General features: G+C 39.7%; 3 protein-coding genes across 4 annotated transcripts; 2 read left to right on the top strand and 1 right to left on the bottom strand.

Moving 5' to 3' along the window:
* Positions 1-411: 411 nt before the first annotated feature.
* LOC141766267 (uncharacterized) lies at positions 412-5,596 on the top strand. 2 transcript variants are annotated; one of them, XM_074632960.1, is made up of 12 exons: positions 412-472; positions 1,757-2,377; positions 3,019-3,078; positions 3,165-3,217; positions 3,296-3,440; positions 3,535-3,896; positions 3,982-4,210; positions 4,361-4,475; positions 4,603-4,720; positions 4,832-4,943; positions 5,152-5,264; positions 5,386-5,596. In XM_074632960.1, exons 2-12 carry the CDS (start codon positions 1,763-1,765, stop codon positions 5,453-5,455), a joined length of 1,992 nt encoding a protein of 663 aa, XP_074489061.1. In that variant the 5' UTR covers positions 412-472; positions 1,757-1,762; the 3' UTR covers positions 5,456-5,596. The 2 variants fall into 2 exon arrangements, with proteins under 2 accessions (XP_074489061.1, XP_074489060.1); XM_074632959.1 differs by lacking the exon at positions 412-472 and having other exon boundaries at positions 1,724-2,377.
* An 887-nt stretch (positions 5,597-6,483) lies between these two features.
* Positions 6,484-7,782, top strand: ch25hl1.1 (cholesterol 25-hydroxylase like 1, tandem duplicate 1). The gene has a single exon (XM_074632961.1). The coding sequence runs from the start codon at positions 6,622-6,624 to the stop codon at positions 7,642-7,644; it is 1,023 nt and encodes a 340-aa protein (XP_074489062.1). The 5' UTR covers positions 6,484-6,621; the 3' UTR covers positions 7,645-7,782.
* Positions 7,783-9,021: 1,239 nt separating this feature from the next.
* On the bottom strand, positions 9,022-15,531 carry kti12 (KTI12 chromatin associated homolog). Its single transcript, XM_074632962.1, has 9 exons — positions 15,278-15,531; positions 12,408-12,459; positions 12,263-12,315; positions 12,113-12,168; positions 11,944-12,023; positions 11,678-11,837; positions 11,504-11,566; positions 10,338-10,408; positions 9,022-9,226 (listed from the first exon to the last, which is right to left on the bottom strand). Exons 1-9 carry the CDS (start codon positions 15,426-15,428, stop codon positions 9,085-9,087), a joined length of 828 nt encoding a protein of 275 aa, XP_074489063.1. The 5' UTR covers positions 15,429-15,531; the 3' UTR covers positions 9,022-9,084.
* Positions 15,532-16,326: the final 795 nt, after the last annotated feature.

Consider the following 16,326-nt stretch of genomic DNA (forward strand, 5'->3'; position numbering starts at 1 on the left):
CAATAAAGTTACTATCTTTCTATCTATCTATCTATCAATCTATCTATCTATCTATCTATCTAGATTATGTCTATTGTTTAATTGCCCCCTTTGGGAACACAAGCCTACATTTTTCTAAAGTCTAAAGTCTAAGGGAACTTGTGTTGAGACTGTTTTCTCAGCTGCTGTAAAAGGTCAAGAATGAACTTTGAACCTCTTCACGTCCATTTCACACTCCCAAACTGTAGAGGGCGACAAAAAAACACATTTATATCCGGTGTACAACAGAGGACGTTTCGACAGCCTGTAACTAAAATCTTCATAACCTTTACTCATGATAGTCTAGATTGGTTAATGCCACGGACCAGACTGTTACCCCAACTGATTCGGAACCTTCCGTCGCACACGTAATGACGTAATGACGTAAACGTCTGTGCTGTTGGGTTGTGATTTCCAGTGGCACGTAACGGTGCTGTTACTTGACAGGTAGCAGGTGAGTGGACTTTAAGAGGTTATTTGAAGCTTTTTTAACACGTGTGGTCTCATCATTAGTTGGAATAAACTGTAACGCGGATCTTGGTGTGTATTTTTAGGTAATATCATCCTCCAATAATAACTAATTTGAGCTAAATGAAGTGACTAACATTAGCAAAACACTTCCTCTTTATCAACTAAAGTTTAGCTAAACAGATAGATAGCTAATGTTGGTCTGTTTCTGTCCATAGTGAACAGCCTAGTTAAGTGAGCTCGTTAACATTAGAGCAGAATGACTTACTTTAAATGATAGGGACGATAAATGGACCCCTTGTTAGGCTAAAGCCTCATAAGTTATAGTTATTTCACATGGATCATTCAGCAATAAAGCAGATTCAAGTCTATTTGATGGACCTTTGAGTATCTGAGGTATTAAACAGAGGCAACTTTGATGTTGGGATTGCCTCTAACAGATCATAATGCTACACTATCTGCCCACAGGTATATGGACATTGTTGTCCACATTGTTGTAGTCAATAATAATGTCAATGTGTTTTGAAATATATAATTAATAGTTTTGTATTATTCAAAGGAGAAAAAAAAGGGTCCAGAGACAAGTAGGCATTACTTTATTTTAAGGAGTCACAAGTCAAAAAGGTTGGGAACCACTGTTTTAGACCAGTGGTTTTCAAAGTGGGGTCTGGGGACCCCCCAGGGGTCCTTGAGGGGGTTCCAGATGGTCCCCAGCAAAAAGGGCAATTATTTATTTACACTGTAATCCCATCCATAAATAACACTATGACATAATCTATGACTATTTTGGTCATGGGTTTCATACACTTTCTGTAATAAAACATCTAAAAGCAAAAATCCTATCAGATGATTTGACAAAATCTTATCAAATGGGGGTCACATTTGTGTCAGTTTAGGGGTCCTTGACATGAAAAAGTTTGGGAATCACTGTTTTAGACGATAGTGTTCTTCTAACTTTGTGGCAGCATTTGAGGACGTCCTTTGTCTGTTTCAACATGACAATACCCCTGAGCACAAAAGCACATCAAGAAATGAATTTCCTATTTTGGTATGGAAGAACCTGAATATCCTTATTGCCCAGCATCAGTGCCAAACCTTGCTAAGACTCTTGTGGATGAATGACAGCAAATACCTGCATCCGGGATCCAAAATCTTGTAGAAAGTCTTCTCAAGGCTGTTCTAGCAGCAATATTAATGCCGATGTTAATCACAAATGGGTGTGTGTCCACATCTGTTTAACCTGTGTTACTGTATTCATCCATCCATCCAGGTGATAATGCTGATGGAGGAAGGTGAGGGAGAGAAGACAGGGGAGTCAGAGCCTGTGCTTCATACAAAGCCGCTGTGTCGCTTCTTCTCTCAAGGAAGACACTGCAATTTTGGGAAGAAATGCAGATTCCTACACATAAGAGATGATGATACCAAAGCTCGTGAGACGAAACCCACCAGGAAACCCAGCCAGTCAGATGTCACATCTCCAAACTCAGAGGTCCCTCGAGGAGATGTGGAGCACAGGCCTCCTCCCAGTAGTGACCACAGGGTTGCCCCAGCAGCCGGCCGCCGCCCCTGTCGCTACTTTATCTCGGGCCACTGCACCATGGAAGACAGATGTCGCTTCTGGCATCCACCACAGTTCCCCCCAGCGGATGACCAGCCTGTTCCTGGCAATTACCCAAGACCTGCGCAGAGGATGCCAGCAGTACCGCGTCCCGGCATCCTCCAGGAGGTCAAGCTGTGTGACCTGACGGAGGATGTCGCCAAGCAGCTACGCAACACAGAAATCAAGCAGTTGAAGAAGCGTTTTCCCAAAGACCAGCTGATTATTCAGGAGCGAAGTGATGGCAAAGTTACTTATTACAGGGCGACTGTAGAGGCCACTGATCCGGACTGGGTAAACATTTTCTTCTACCTTCTTTCTCCTCTTCTCCCCCCCAGAGCTTAGAGCAACCCACATATTATTTCTATAATACGTACAGCTCAGTTTTAATTAGTCTCTCCTTAACTGATCAACTCAGAGTGAGACTGTATTTGGAGACAAATAGTGAAGCCTCTCCATAGACTATAAACAGTAGAACCATTCCTACTATGTTGTGACAGCACCCGTGGTGATTTTACTGTGCAAGTGTAATTGTTAATTAGCACGGGATAACATGGGATTTGTATCAATTAAGCTGCACCACTGAGATTAAATTAAGCCTATTTGTTATATGAGAAATAGGGTAAAGCAGCGATTAAAAAGATCAAAAGATATATTTACTATTCCACTATTCCTTTATGGTGTTTCCAAGCCACTAACCCCCAGTATAGGGTAAAACATAGCCAACCATTTGACTGATTAAATATTACTGGCATATCAGATCTATTAATCCACTTCATCAGCATTGTTATAGAGGCCATAATCCACAAATTTCACCTGTAAATCATGAACGAACCAACTTTCCTTACATTTGAAATGCTTTGGTTTGATATTAGGTTACATTGATGAACAGTATTATCTAGAAATATATACTAACTGTGCATTTGAACTTATAGCCTTTTGATCTGAAAGAAGTCGACATCATGGTGAGCTTCCCAGACAGTTACCCCCAGGAGGTAAAGACCGTCCATTTACACCACAGGTTCTGTAATATACTATACAAGAAAGAACAGTTCCTCATCACCTTGATACATTTCCTTAGATTTTCACAGTGGACATACCGTTGGACCAGGAGCTGCCACAAGTAATGTCAAGGTAAAAGCAGTTTATTTTAAGTGTTTAGTGTTTCGAGTCGATTGGTGTTGACATTTCTATAAATCTCTGGCTACATAGACATGTACAGCAAGCGTCACTGGAGTGGCTTCAAGCCAAGCATGCAACCAATCAGCTTCGGGGAAAGGTAGAGCTGCTCTTCCGGCCTTTTCTTCGCTGGCTAGATCGTAGTCTGGAGAGACTGTTCACTGAAGGAGCTCGGCAGGTGAGTTTTGTTTTCCTTTGAATTCACCAAAATGACCTGTAAATAACTGTTTTACTTTATTTTCTTAACGCTGAAAGATTTTTTCTCTTTGCAGCTGAAAAAAGATGTCGATTTAGAAAAAGCTGGATTGCAGTTCATAACGTACCAGGAGCTCCAGGCAGCAGTGTGTGAAAAAGCTGGGAATGATGCTGCAGAAGAGGATGTCCGTGATGAAGGAAGGGTGGAAAAGACGGAGGACGAGAGGACAGTGGAGGGAGGGAAGTTGGTGCAGCAGGAGGGTTCAGGTTGTGATGAAGGGCAGGAGGAGGAGGAGCAGGAAGCCAGTCATATGGTGGAGAACATTAAGATCAGTGATCCCCGCCGAGGCACTGAGGTGAAGCTGCTGGGACTGAGGCTGGGAGAGAACACAGCCACCGTAGCGGCCCAACGAATCACTGTTTGTCTTCAGTGTAACAGGTGAGGAAAAGGAGCTAAATGTCATATCCATATGAAAAATGATTTATTTAGAATGACAGCTGGACTGTTTGTGTGCTGTCTGCAGGTGTAAAGTGACTGCAGACCTGACGCTGAGTGGAAGGACACCCTGCACGGCTCAGTGTGAAAAGTGCAACGCAAGCATCGACGCTGCGTTCAGGCCCTGCATGCTGCACCATTACAGCGATGTCCTGGGATATCTGGACCTTCACAATGCTGCACCTGCTGACCTCGTGCTTCAGGACTGTGACCTCATTGTGGGCTGCCTCAGCTGCTCACAGGAGAGCCCTGTGCAGGTGATGTAACATACAGTCCTGCTTAACACTGCACATCTGTTTTTTGTTTGAAAATCAGCAATGTGAAATATCACCAGAACGGAAATATATATATATATATATATCTTGATGAGCTCTGAAATTGCTTTTTTGTCTTTACATTTCCATCAGAGTGTTTCCTATGGTCAGACAAAGGAGTCTAATTGTGAACACTGCCACAGCAAACTCAGTATTCTGGCTGAGAGCGCAAGATTCCAGTATATACCGCCACGCTCCAACAAAACAGGTCAGCGCTCACCTACATTTGCTCTCAAAGGGATCAGCAAAGGTTTAAGATCTTACAACAAACAACAAACTGCCACAGTTGGCTCTCTCACCAATGTGACCTCACATTTTTTTTTACTTTTGTGCAGGTCCAAGTGCTGGTGCTTTTAATTATAAGACGATAAGAGATCCTGCTGTGCAAAAGGGAAAGCCACTGCCAGAAAAAGGAGTATGCAAACATTACAAACAGAGCCATCGCTGGCTGAGGTATCATCGTCACTGTGTCTTATCTCATTATCTCATGTCTCTGACATGGAAGCTGCTCTGAGAAGAACATGTAGAGTATCGTGAAAGCTTCGTGCCACTGTCTGCCCTCAGGTTTCCATGCTGCGGTCGGGCTTACCCCTGTGACGTGTGCCACGATGAGGACCAGGACCACCCCATGGAACTGGCAAACAGGATGATCTGTGGTTACTGTGCCAAAGAGCAGGTGAGCTATGGACTCAACATGACATTTTAGCCACGGAGATCAGATAAGATACTTATACTCAGTTCACTGAAGAGAATAAGTTTAGTATCTCTAAGGTTAACACTAGTAAAGAGCATAAAGGTCAGTGTCTGGAAGCATGAATGCATTAGGCTGATGTTAGACTTTGCCTTTGAATGGAAAAAATTTTTTTACATTTTTGTTATTGCAGCCGTACGGCAATGGAAAGCCATGCATCAGCTGTGGAAGCATGATGACGAGAGGTACACGCACCAGCCACTGGGAGGGAGGACTGGGATGCAGAAGCAAAGTCAAAATGAGCAGGTACATCTATCTAACAACACTCCGGGCCACATTTGTCTACGTTTATTCAGTAGTTTTATTCGTTAAAAAAAGATTTTCTTTTTTTTCAGTGGTTAAAGAGATTGTTTTTATTTATTTCCAGAAATGATCGACACAAATATGCCAACACCAACAAAACGATTTCAAGGAAGGCCGTCAGTGAGAAGAAGTAGTCGGCGAAGAAGAGCATTATCGCCTTAATTTGTGAAAAGACAATAGGCCTCATGCAGCATCTAAATTTCAAGGCATGCGGTGGGGGTGGGGAGCGTATGCATTGAAACAGACATAGGCCTATATTACTATCGTTACTGGTACTGTTAAATGCACTTAAACAATGTAAATGTGATTTTCCAGAGCTGGCATTTACAGTGAAATTTGAAAAGCATCAAAGAGCCACACAATATTACCTAAAGGTTTTTATAGTCTTAAATTTATCAATGGACCAATAGCAATTCTTTAGCTCACAAATTTAATAATCCAGTCATTAAAATGACTCTACAACATATAATGATCTAAATTTGATTATATTATATTCATGTGGACTGAAAACAAGATGTTTTTTCTTAACGCAAAAATAAGAAAACTGCTGCTGAATCCCAGAAATCAATGGTTCCTAACAAAATAAGAACAAATCAATGGTTACTAACAAAAATAAGAGAAAATGTGTTTGTGTATCGCTTCCTGCATGAAGCCCAATATTGGATACATGATTTCAATGAAATTTGTGCACATTTTCCCCAATAAATCATGTTGTTATGATCATTCAGTGTGACTGTGAGAAGTGTTAATATTTTAAAGTCTGGACATTTAATGTGGGTTGAATTGGATGACTTGTGAGTTTGTATTCAATTCAGGCACATTTCTCAAGGTCTAACTGTTATTTATTACATATAATATGATAGACACAATTAGTAATGAAGAAATGCATGCAGGTCATTTGATCAGATTACACACCTGAACAATTCAAGTAGTCCAGCGTTCTAATCTAGATGTCCTGGTTAATAATTTCATATTAGGAGAATGGACAGAGCAATAAAAGACACTGCTTTAAGTTATAAAATACAATAAAGTTGTGTCTGCCCCTGAGGAGTTACATAAAACATTCAGATAACTTTCCTTAGCTGTATTGACACACCATCACATGTCACGCGAACAATTTCATCAACACTAAAATAGGCAGTTTTGTGGTTTAATTTTAAGATTTCTGACGGTCTATTCTGCAACTCAGAAAACTATTTGGGCATATTTCACTTTCACAAAAAAATTTCTCTGTCCTACTTTCTTCCATGCATTAAAATATGTGACCTTGAACTGGTTAAACAGTTGTTGTGTCTAATGCATGTTCTTGGATGGCTTTGTTAATCTTCTTGTGAAGGTCTGTGTCGACATGGAGCTGCTAGAAAAAAAAAAAAGCTGCTGGTCTGTTGTGATTGAGAGAAAATCCCTTTCTGTTGAACCCCACTATATAAAGGCAGAATGTTGTGTTGATCCTGAGACTTGCAGCAGCCTTCAGTGGTGCCACAGCAAGATGTTGAACATCAGTGAGCTACCTCTGCAGCTCCTGCCCTCCAGGGCCTCGGACCGTCTACTGCAGCCTTTCTGGGATTACTTGCTGTTTCACCACCGGCCTCTCATCTCGTCTCCTTTTTTCATCGTCCTGCTCGCCTTCTCCAGCTATTTCTTCTTCAGCATACCTTTTGCTGCACTCGACCTCTTGGGAGAAAGAGCGCCTTTATTCTACCAGTACAAGATCCAACCAGACAGGCGGCCAACGGTGGGAATGATGGCTAAGAGCTTCATGACGGCAATGTATAACCACATCTTCTTTGTTTTGCCAGCTGTAATGATGGGCACGTTCATACTGCCCATACCTACGCTGCCACAGGATGCTCCTACTCTCTATGAGGTATTCATTGATGGACTGGCTATGCTTCTCCTCTTTGACACTCAGTACTACATTTGGCATTTCATACATCACAAGCATGCACAGCTTTACCGGTGGATTCATGCAATCCACCACGAATACATGGCGCCTTTTTCTTGGTCGACTGAGCAGCTCAGCATCCCAGAGCTGATGACTGTCGGACTCTGGAGCAACCAAGACCCCATTCTTTTAAAGTGCCACCCGATGACCACGTGGGGCGTCACAGTTTTCAGTATCTGGATGTCTGTGGAGGACCACATAGGCTATGACCTGCCATGGACCCTCAACCACCTGGTGCCTTTTGGCCTGCTGGGCGGTGCACCGGCTCATGACATGCACCACCAGAAGCCGAGCAGCAACTACGCTCCTTTCTTCAGCCACTGGGACCGAATCTTTGGCACCGCTGTCCCTCTGAAGAAAAAGACTATTAGAAAATAATGAATGCAATGCAAATACTGCATGTTTTTTTTTTTCTTCTGATGTTATTGTCACAATTGTTTTAGCACAATCCATTGTTTTATATCTTTACTATTAATACTGTTTGCTGCTCCTCCAGGTTGTCTTTGTGAGGCTATGTGGGGTAAAAGTTGTGTTTTTTTATTATGGCTTTTCGTTCAATAAAATCATTATGTTTGCAAAGATTATTACAATATTGTTTCTATAATGGACTAAAAGTCATATACATGTTGACACATTAAATACATTATTCTCCATGCATGTCCTGTATAATCACACTACATGCAAGTCGGAAACCGACAGTAATTAGTTACAGCATTCCTGTCAACAACTTCCTGTTCTTGCTTTTCTCACAATCTTCTTACATAATGGAAAATCTTTGAAAGAGCATTACTCAGCAATATGTTTGCTTACAAATCCCACGAAGAAATAAGAAGCTTTTGAACAAGACAAGCAAGTACTGTTTGTCGGGCTTGTCACCAAGAGGTCAAGTATAGTAGAAGGGGGAATTAAGGAAAACCCAGAGGAAGTGCTGAGCTGTGACTGGAAGTGTGCAAGACTGACTTGAATGTTGAATTCATTCACTTGTAGGAGTGTAAATCACAAGTTTCATCACGATACGATATTATATAGATACGATATTTGCTGATATCACAAAGTCTACCATGTTACGATTTCTATCCAATTAAATTTAGGGGTCTGCAATCGATAAGATAAAATATGATATTTCATATTTAACACAATCAGTGTTCATATAAACTCACAATAGCAACTAAATTATGACTCGGGGCTCTTCCAGACATTTAAATGAAAAACAATTAAACATAGCCCTCCTGTTGTTCACTATAAATTGCCACACTTCTCATGTTTAAGTGCAAATGTTTTTTTTTAATCAGTTAAGAATTTCAAAATAAAGGACGATATGTATCGATGTTTTCACTTTGCATCAATGATATTGGATCGTTGGTCAATGAATCGATATATCGATTACACCCCTACCTATCTGGTGTTTCATCTCCATGACAACTGAGCAGCTCCATTTTTCTGCGATGTGGCTGAAAGCTTTGGGCCTTATGATGACATGTTTTCCCCAAATATGTCTGTTCTCTTTTTTGCTTTACCTAGTTGGGTTCACAGATTAACCTTCAGCGCTGTTGTGCTTACTGTGTCTAGAAATCAATATGTAAATAATATACAAGTATTGCATGTCAGTTTGTTTTGACTTTTGACACTAACGTTTTGTAATGACTGTAATTTCTTCTCATTACAAAATGCAGTGCTTTATGTATCTCAGCTCCGCAACATGTAACTGAACTGAATCATTCCAACATGGTAAATAACACACAAACATGCAACAAATATTAATAAATATATTTATTTGTCGCAGAAAATAAAGAAAATGAAACCAATGCTATACAAATGTCAGTGAAGACTCTTATTTAAATACTGCACAAACATGTTGGAAATGTGTCCGGTGTTCTCCGTTGGGTGCATCTTGGTGTAGCTGATGAACTGGCGGCGTAACTTCCTCAGTTCTGCCATGTTGATGCTCCTGGTGAGCTCGATGTTAAATGTCAGGTTAAGGACATTAAGTACAAGAAGGACACAGAATATTTGCTTCAAGTTTTCTACAGTACAGCTGAACAGTGAAGAAGCGAAAACTAACTAACCAAAAGTATTTGAAGGTCACAATTTCACATCTCAACCTTCCAAGGAGAACAACAACACAAAGTACTGAATGTTACGGACGTCATTTGTCGTTAAAGGTTGACTAGTGCAGAACCTAATGTGCTTTACGGTTGGTTGCCTGGACTGACGCGTTCCAAAGGAGAAAATCAAAGTGTTTGCTTCTGAAAAAGGTCTGACGCAGTGCAGCTGCCAATAAAAATCCACTAATCTATGTCATTTGGTTTCTCTCCCCTCAATACGTATCCCACAGTATGTGACCTTTAACAGTGATTGGCTGCTGTGCCTTTCATTTAAACTTCTTTGATGGACGTGCCTTCATCCACCTTCTCCTTCAAACAAGTCATTTGAGGTACTTTGCCTCCTGCTGGGTGAGGGAATATGACTCCTTAGTACAAATTTACAGAGCTAATACACATTTCATGACAGTCATAAGCTGTGAAAGGTCACTGTTACGTGGACTTGTGACATCAGTACAACTTAAAAATGTTTAAATCTCATGAAAAATCCCACTTTTATTAATAGTCAAAATTAGGATTTTTGAAAAATTTGGAAAAAACACTAACATTGTGTGAGTGTTAAGTGTTATCCATATGAAATATTTTTTTCACACTGCATATGTGTGTATATCTTTGATATTCAACTTGTTATGAGTTCAAAGATACCAAATACTTGATTGTGCTCCTTGTAGTTTCTGAGATACAGACATCTTCTTATATGATATCTAGTCTTTGGGTACATGGGACTGCAGTTTTTTCCTACAATATAATGGAGCTTATTGCAAAAACAGTTATCCTATGTCACGTGCCAAAAGACTAGAAAAACTCACTTTTCAGTCAAACGGTTTGACCAATTTTGAAAATGTCTTCACATTTGTGTTTAAGGTAAGCCCAGAGAACACTTCCACCAAAGGAAATTAAAAAATACAGACAGTTGTGGGCACAAATGGGTTTCATAAAAAGGTGGACATGTAAATGTGTTAAAAGGATATCTTTTCTGTAGCTCCAGGAACTGGGATGAGGTCCCCGGGAACACTTGTCTTCTGTGCGTTAAAAATGGCCTGAAAATTTTAAAAGACCTTCATCAAAACACATTACATACAGAGAGTTTTTACTGACAAACACAACTCCCCAGGTGTGTGTAGAGAGTTTGAGATCAGCAAAGTGGGATCTGCACACTAAAAATGAAATGGACTGATGAATCTAAATTACACTGGTACGTACTGCTGACACATTCAGAGACTCGGATGTCAATCACTGATAACATTACTGGTTTCTTCCCATTCCACCATTGTGCAGCCACTTCTTATAATAGATATGTCAATGATTTCACTTGGGGAAAAAGCATCAATATATGCATCCCATTTAGTTACAATAATAGAGCCTTGTGGTACTTCAGGCAGGCATGGATGTCATCTATAGTCACATGTTCCATACACCCTCCAAGAAGTATGTCCACGAAATCTCTAACAACAGGCGGTCCGTATAAAGATTTACTGCTCATTCAGTCTGCATACAACAACTGAGCTCTACATCCTCCCTGCTATGCTGCTGCTGCTGCTGCCTGCTTTCAGACATCTAACTCCCTCCACCTCCCCCGGTACTGGAGGTTTTCAACACGCGTTCATGTTCAATAAATGTTGGTGTCTCAGGCTCCGCCAGGGGAGTCGTGAGCTCAGAGTTAGTCAGTGTTGAGCTAGTTCAGATTAGTTCCAGAGCATAACATGAGCAGAGCCACACCACCAAACTAAAATGCATATTGCTGCATTTAATGGCGAGTGTCCTGACTGAAATGTTATCTATCTTCAATATGCTGATAAAACAAGTAGACAACTCAACTGTCAGAATCAATGAACAAAAGCGTACACATTGATATCCTGCGGTATTAATATTATTTTTCCAAGCTGCAGGGAAGTGAATTTGGAAGAAAGATTACTTCATTTGTTGTGCTTTGCAAATTGAAATTCAAACCAATTATTTTTCTGAATATGACTCATCAGTCCATTATTCTTCATTTTCAATGTGTGGGTCCCACTTTGGTGATCTTGAAATATGACATGACTCAGACTGGTTCCAGCAAAAAACAGTATCCCAAGAGAAAAATTTGAGTGACTGACAAATGAACGGAAAATCCAAAAGAACATATGAAGACATACCATTAACACCTCTTGTGTGATCTTGTCCAACTCGTACAAGAAGTTTGAAGAAGACAACGGTTGCTGCAGAGAAAGAGAAAGAAGTCAAAAAGGCAGCACGACAGAGCATACATCTACATCTATTGAATATCGTATGCTTGTTAAAAAAAAAAAAACAGAGTGTGTGTCTCTTACACTCTGTGTAGACTGGTTCCGTGGGGGCGCTTTTCTTTTGAAAAGCGCGTCAGAAATGGCTTCATATGGAAGCGTGTCGTCTTTCAGGATGGTGAAGAGAGGACTGTCCCATCGGTTTCTGGAGTCTGGAGCTTCAAATCTCAGCACTAATGCATCAAAGCTACAAAAGGCAAACCAGATGTCAGGCAAAATACAAAAACTAAATTGCACAGTGTTAATTTTTGACATGCACCTGTACTGTTTACGTGTAGAGGCTTCTCACTCACATGTCCTGGGTGTACTGCTCAGCAGCATCTCTGTTGGTATTCCACGTTGAGCTCACTTCATCTGACGTCAAACAATACACCTTTACCAAAAGAAAGCATATGATTTTGTGTGATTAATGTTTGGGTAATATTTTTTTTTAGATATAATTTTTTTCTCTAGTATACTTACCAGGCAGTGTGGTGTCTGTGCATGTTTGATGAGACAGAAGAGTTCATAGCGGTAGCCTGTAAGAAAGTTCAACATTAAAGGTAAAAGCATGACCTAATCATAACGTTTTAATACAGAATCGGCATAGCATATATTGTTAGCAAGATTTACCTTTTATGTAATTTAGTGAATCAAAAATTACGATGTCATCCTTGTTGACTTTCCTAAACAACAAATAAATAAAAGGTTAAAAGGGATGTGATGGTAGAACATCACTGATGAATCTAATCCAAACACAGATCTGCAAAAGCCTCACCTCTCAACTTCAGCTTTCAGAGATGCTCTGACATTTTTTTCTTTTTGGGAATCTGCAACATATCCAACAAGGTTTAAATTACAGCAGGAGTATGCACAAGTAGTCAAGGGTTACTTTTCTAAGAATCCAGTCTTCTTTGACTGTTCATTTGTGACTGTAACAGCGGCAATTGTGCTATTTGCAACTAACAAATATTCTTATGGCCAATTAATGTCTTGATTAATCAGTTAATGGTTTGATATATAAAAAAGACAATAGGTGGTGGGGGGAGGGTGGCGCAGAAGTTTTTATTTAAATGACCTTTTGTTGTTTGTTTGTTTTTTTCTCCCTTTTTGTTTGTGTTTATTTTTTTTTTTCTGTAGCTGCTTGCCAATTTTGTATTGATTAGTACAAGGACATTTGTGATTATATTCTTTTACTTTATTGGTGATCTATCAATTTGTAACCCCACCCTATATAATTATGCTCAATACCTATACAAAATTGATCACAAAAAAAAACAATAGGGGGAAATGCCCTAATCAAGTTGGTATCTTGCTTGTTTGCAAAACTGTCCATAATTCACAGACATTGGATTTTCTATCAGAGAGGACTTAGATAGACAGACATTTTTCACATTTGATAAATTGGAACAAGGGATTTGGGGGAATTTTTTCACATAAAAATATCAAAATGGTTTAAAAAACTGAATTGTTGAAAAATACAAAAACCTTTTAGCTGCTGCTGATATCAGGAATTTATTAAATTGTGAGGAGAAAATTATCTTGCAAACCAAAATGTAATACCCAAATAATACCCAAAGTGATATTCAGTAGTATTACCGGTATGTAAAATTAGAGGGGACATTAGTTTATTTTGTAAAGAGACTAATAATCAACGATAGTCCTGCTTCAGTATGTTGTTTATCTCACCCGCAGACTGAGGAACAGTTTTTTCCCCCAGGCCATCAGACTTTTAAATAGATAATTCATATGACACCTTCTCATACAAAAATATATCTTATACTGTATATGTTCTTAATGTATATGTTCTTAATTTATATGTTCTTAATATGCCCTTGTACAAAGTATTTCCTTTTATAATTGTAATATAACTTGTTATTTTAATGGAGCTTCCCAGCAACAATTGTACCTGTATAACCGGCGTGACAATAAACATCTTGAATCTTATAGGAGGAGCCTCTATCATAGGACAGTGATGAAGAGCCTCTATCATAGGACAGTGATGAAGAGCCTCTATCATAGGACAGTGATGAAGAGCCTCTATCATATGACAGTGATGAAGAGCCTCTATCATAGGACAGTGATGAAGAGCCTCTATCATAGGACAGTGATGAAGAGCCTCTATCACAGGACAGTGATGAAGAGCCTCTATCACAGGACAGTGATGAAGAGCCTCTATCATAGGACAGTGATGAAGAGCCTCTATCACAGGACAGTGATGAAGAGCCTCTATCACAGGACAGTGATGAAGAGCCTCTATCATAGGACAGTGATGAAGAGCCTCTATCACAGGACAGTGATGAAGAGCCTCTATCACAGGACAGTGATGAAGAGCCTCTATCACAGGACAGTGATGAAGAGCCTCTATCATAGGACAGTGATGAAGAGCCTCTATCACAGGACAGTGATGAAGAGCCTCTATCACAGGACAGTGATGAAGAGCCTCTATCACAGGACAGTGATGAAGAGCCTCTATCATAGGACAGTGATGAAGAGCCTCTATCACAGGACAGTGATGAAGAGCCTCTATCACAGGACAGTGATGAAGAGCCTCTATCACAGGACAGTGATGAAGAGCCTCTATCATAGGACAGTGATGAAGAGCCTCTATCACAGGACAGTGATGAAGAGCCTCTATCACAGGACAGTGATGAAGAGCCTCTATCACAGGACAGTGATGAAGAGCCTCTATCACAGGACAGTGATGAAGAGCCTCTATCACAGGACAGTGATGAAGAGCCTCTATCATAGGACAGTGATGAAGAGCCTCTATCACAGGACAGTGATGAAGAGCCTCTATCACAGGACAGTGATGAAGAGCCTCTATCACAGGACAGTGATGAAGAGCCTCTATCATAGGACAGTGATGAAGAGCCTCTATCACAGGACAGTGATGAAGAGCCTCTATCACAGGACAGTGATGAAGAGCCTCTATCATAGGACAGTGATGAAGAGCCTCTATCACAGGACAGTGATGAAGAGCCTCTATCACAGGACAGTGATGAAGAGCCTCTATCATAGGACAGTGATGAAGAGCCTCTATCACAGGACAGTGATGAAGAGCCTCTATCACAGGACAGTGATGAAGAGCCTTTATCACAGGACAGTGATGAAGAGCCTCTATCACAGGACAGTGATGAAGAGCCTCTATCACAGGACAGTGATGAAGAGCCTCTATCACAGGACAGTGATGAAGAGCCTCTATCACAGGACAGTGATGAAGAGCCTCTATCATAGGACAGTGATGAAGAGCCTCTATCACAGGACAGTGATGAAGAGCCTCTATCACAGGACAGTGATGAAGAGCCTCTATCACAGGACAGTGATGAAGAGCCTCTATCACAGGACAGTGATGAAGAGACTATCATATGACAGTGATGAAGAGCCTCTATCACAGGACAGTGATGAAGAGCCTCTATCATAGGACAGTGATGACACCTGCACACCAAACTCCATTCAAAAAACCTTTAAATTAGTGCTGGCCAAGCCCTCTTTAAACACACATACTCCGTAGTACACAAATACAACAACATCATGCAGTATATTAAATCGGCGGCACACTTATCAATGCTACTGCAACAAGTCTATTTTAATAACAGGTTTAGCAAGCTGACTCCACTGTTAGCAGCTAGCATTAGCTCCACTTGCCTGAGTAAACTGTGTTTCTGTCCACGTCCAGCGCTCCGTCTCCTACTATATGAACCTTTCTGTCAGTGTTCCCTTCAAAACACACCTTCAGTTCTTCTGCCCTTCGTGTTTTACCACTACAGGGGTAACCACACATCACTATCAGAGGCATAACTACTGACAAGTTACCACATACACTACTAGCCTGAAGATGTGATGAGAAGCATGTTCACCCGGATATGACGTCTTTAGTGACGACCAACCAGCAGGAGGCGCTCCACAGCTGACTGAATGTACTGACTGGACCATTCTTCCATGTCTGTGAGCATACTCTGTTTAATAGAAATTAAACCCATATTGTCCATTACATTGTTTACTTTTATATTTAAATTAAATAATAAATTAAATAAAAAAATAAATCAAATAAAATTAAAATTAAAATAGTAAAAATAATAAAAATTAAATAAAAATAAAAAAACAAATAAAAAAAACAAAAAACACATAAATAAATAAAATAAAATATTTCAACAAAAAGGTGAAAATCAGCAAAAAAATTTCTGACAACTGGTCTGGCTTTCAGTACTAGTTTATTCACAGGTGTCACTAATACATAAATATTATTAGGTTAAAATAACTGGACCCAAAAACAAAGCAGTGCAGATGATGAGCATTTACACCGTTATATACAATGTAACATATCACATTTAAAATTGAAGATTTTTTTTAAAACTCTCCTCTTCATCAGTAGGATTTCATATTGTTACAGAGTTGGTTGAAATGTTCCTCAAGCAGGATTCCTTCCTCCTCTAAATAGATGGAAAAAATAATCAGTTATACAGCTGATGGATTTATATAATAATAATAATAATAATAATAATAACAACAACAATGGCAATGATACTGGTTATAATAATACAAATAGTAGTAATAATAATAATAATAATAATAATAATAGTGAAATATTCCTCAAGCAGAATCCCCTCCTCCTCTAAATAGATGGAAAGAAAATTATCTGTTGCACAGCTGATGGATTTATATATTAATAATAATAATAATAATGATACTGGTAG

Source organism: Sebastes fasciatus, chromosome 4 (genome assembly GCF_043250625.1).
Source record: "Sebastes fasciatus isolate fSebFas1 chromosome 4, fSebFas1.pri, whole genome shotgun sequence".
Lineage (NCBI taxonomy): Eukaryota > Metazoa > Chordata > Actinopteri > Perciformes > Sebastidae > Sebastes > Sebastes fasciatus.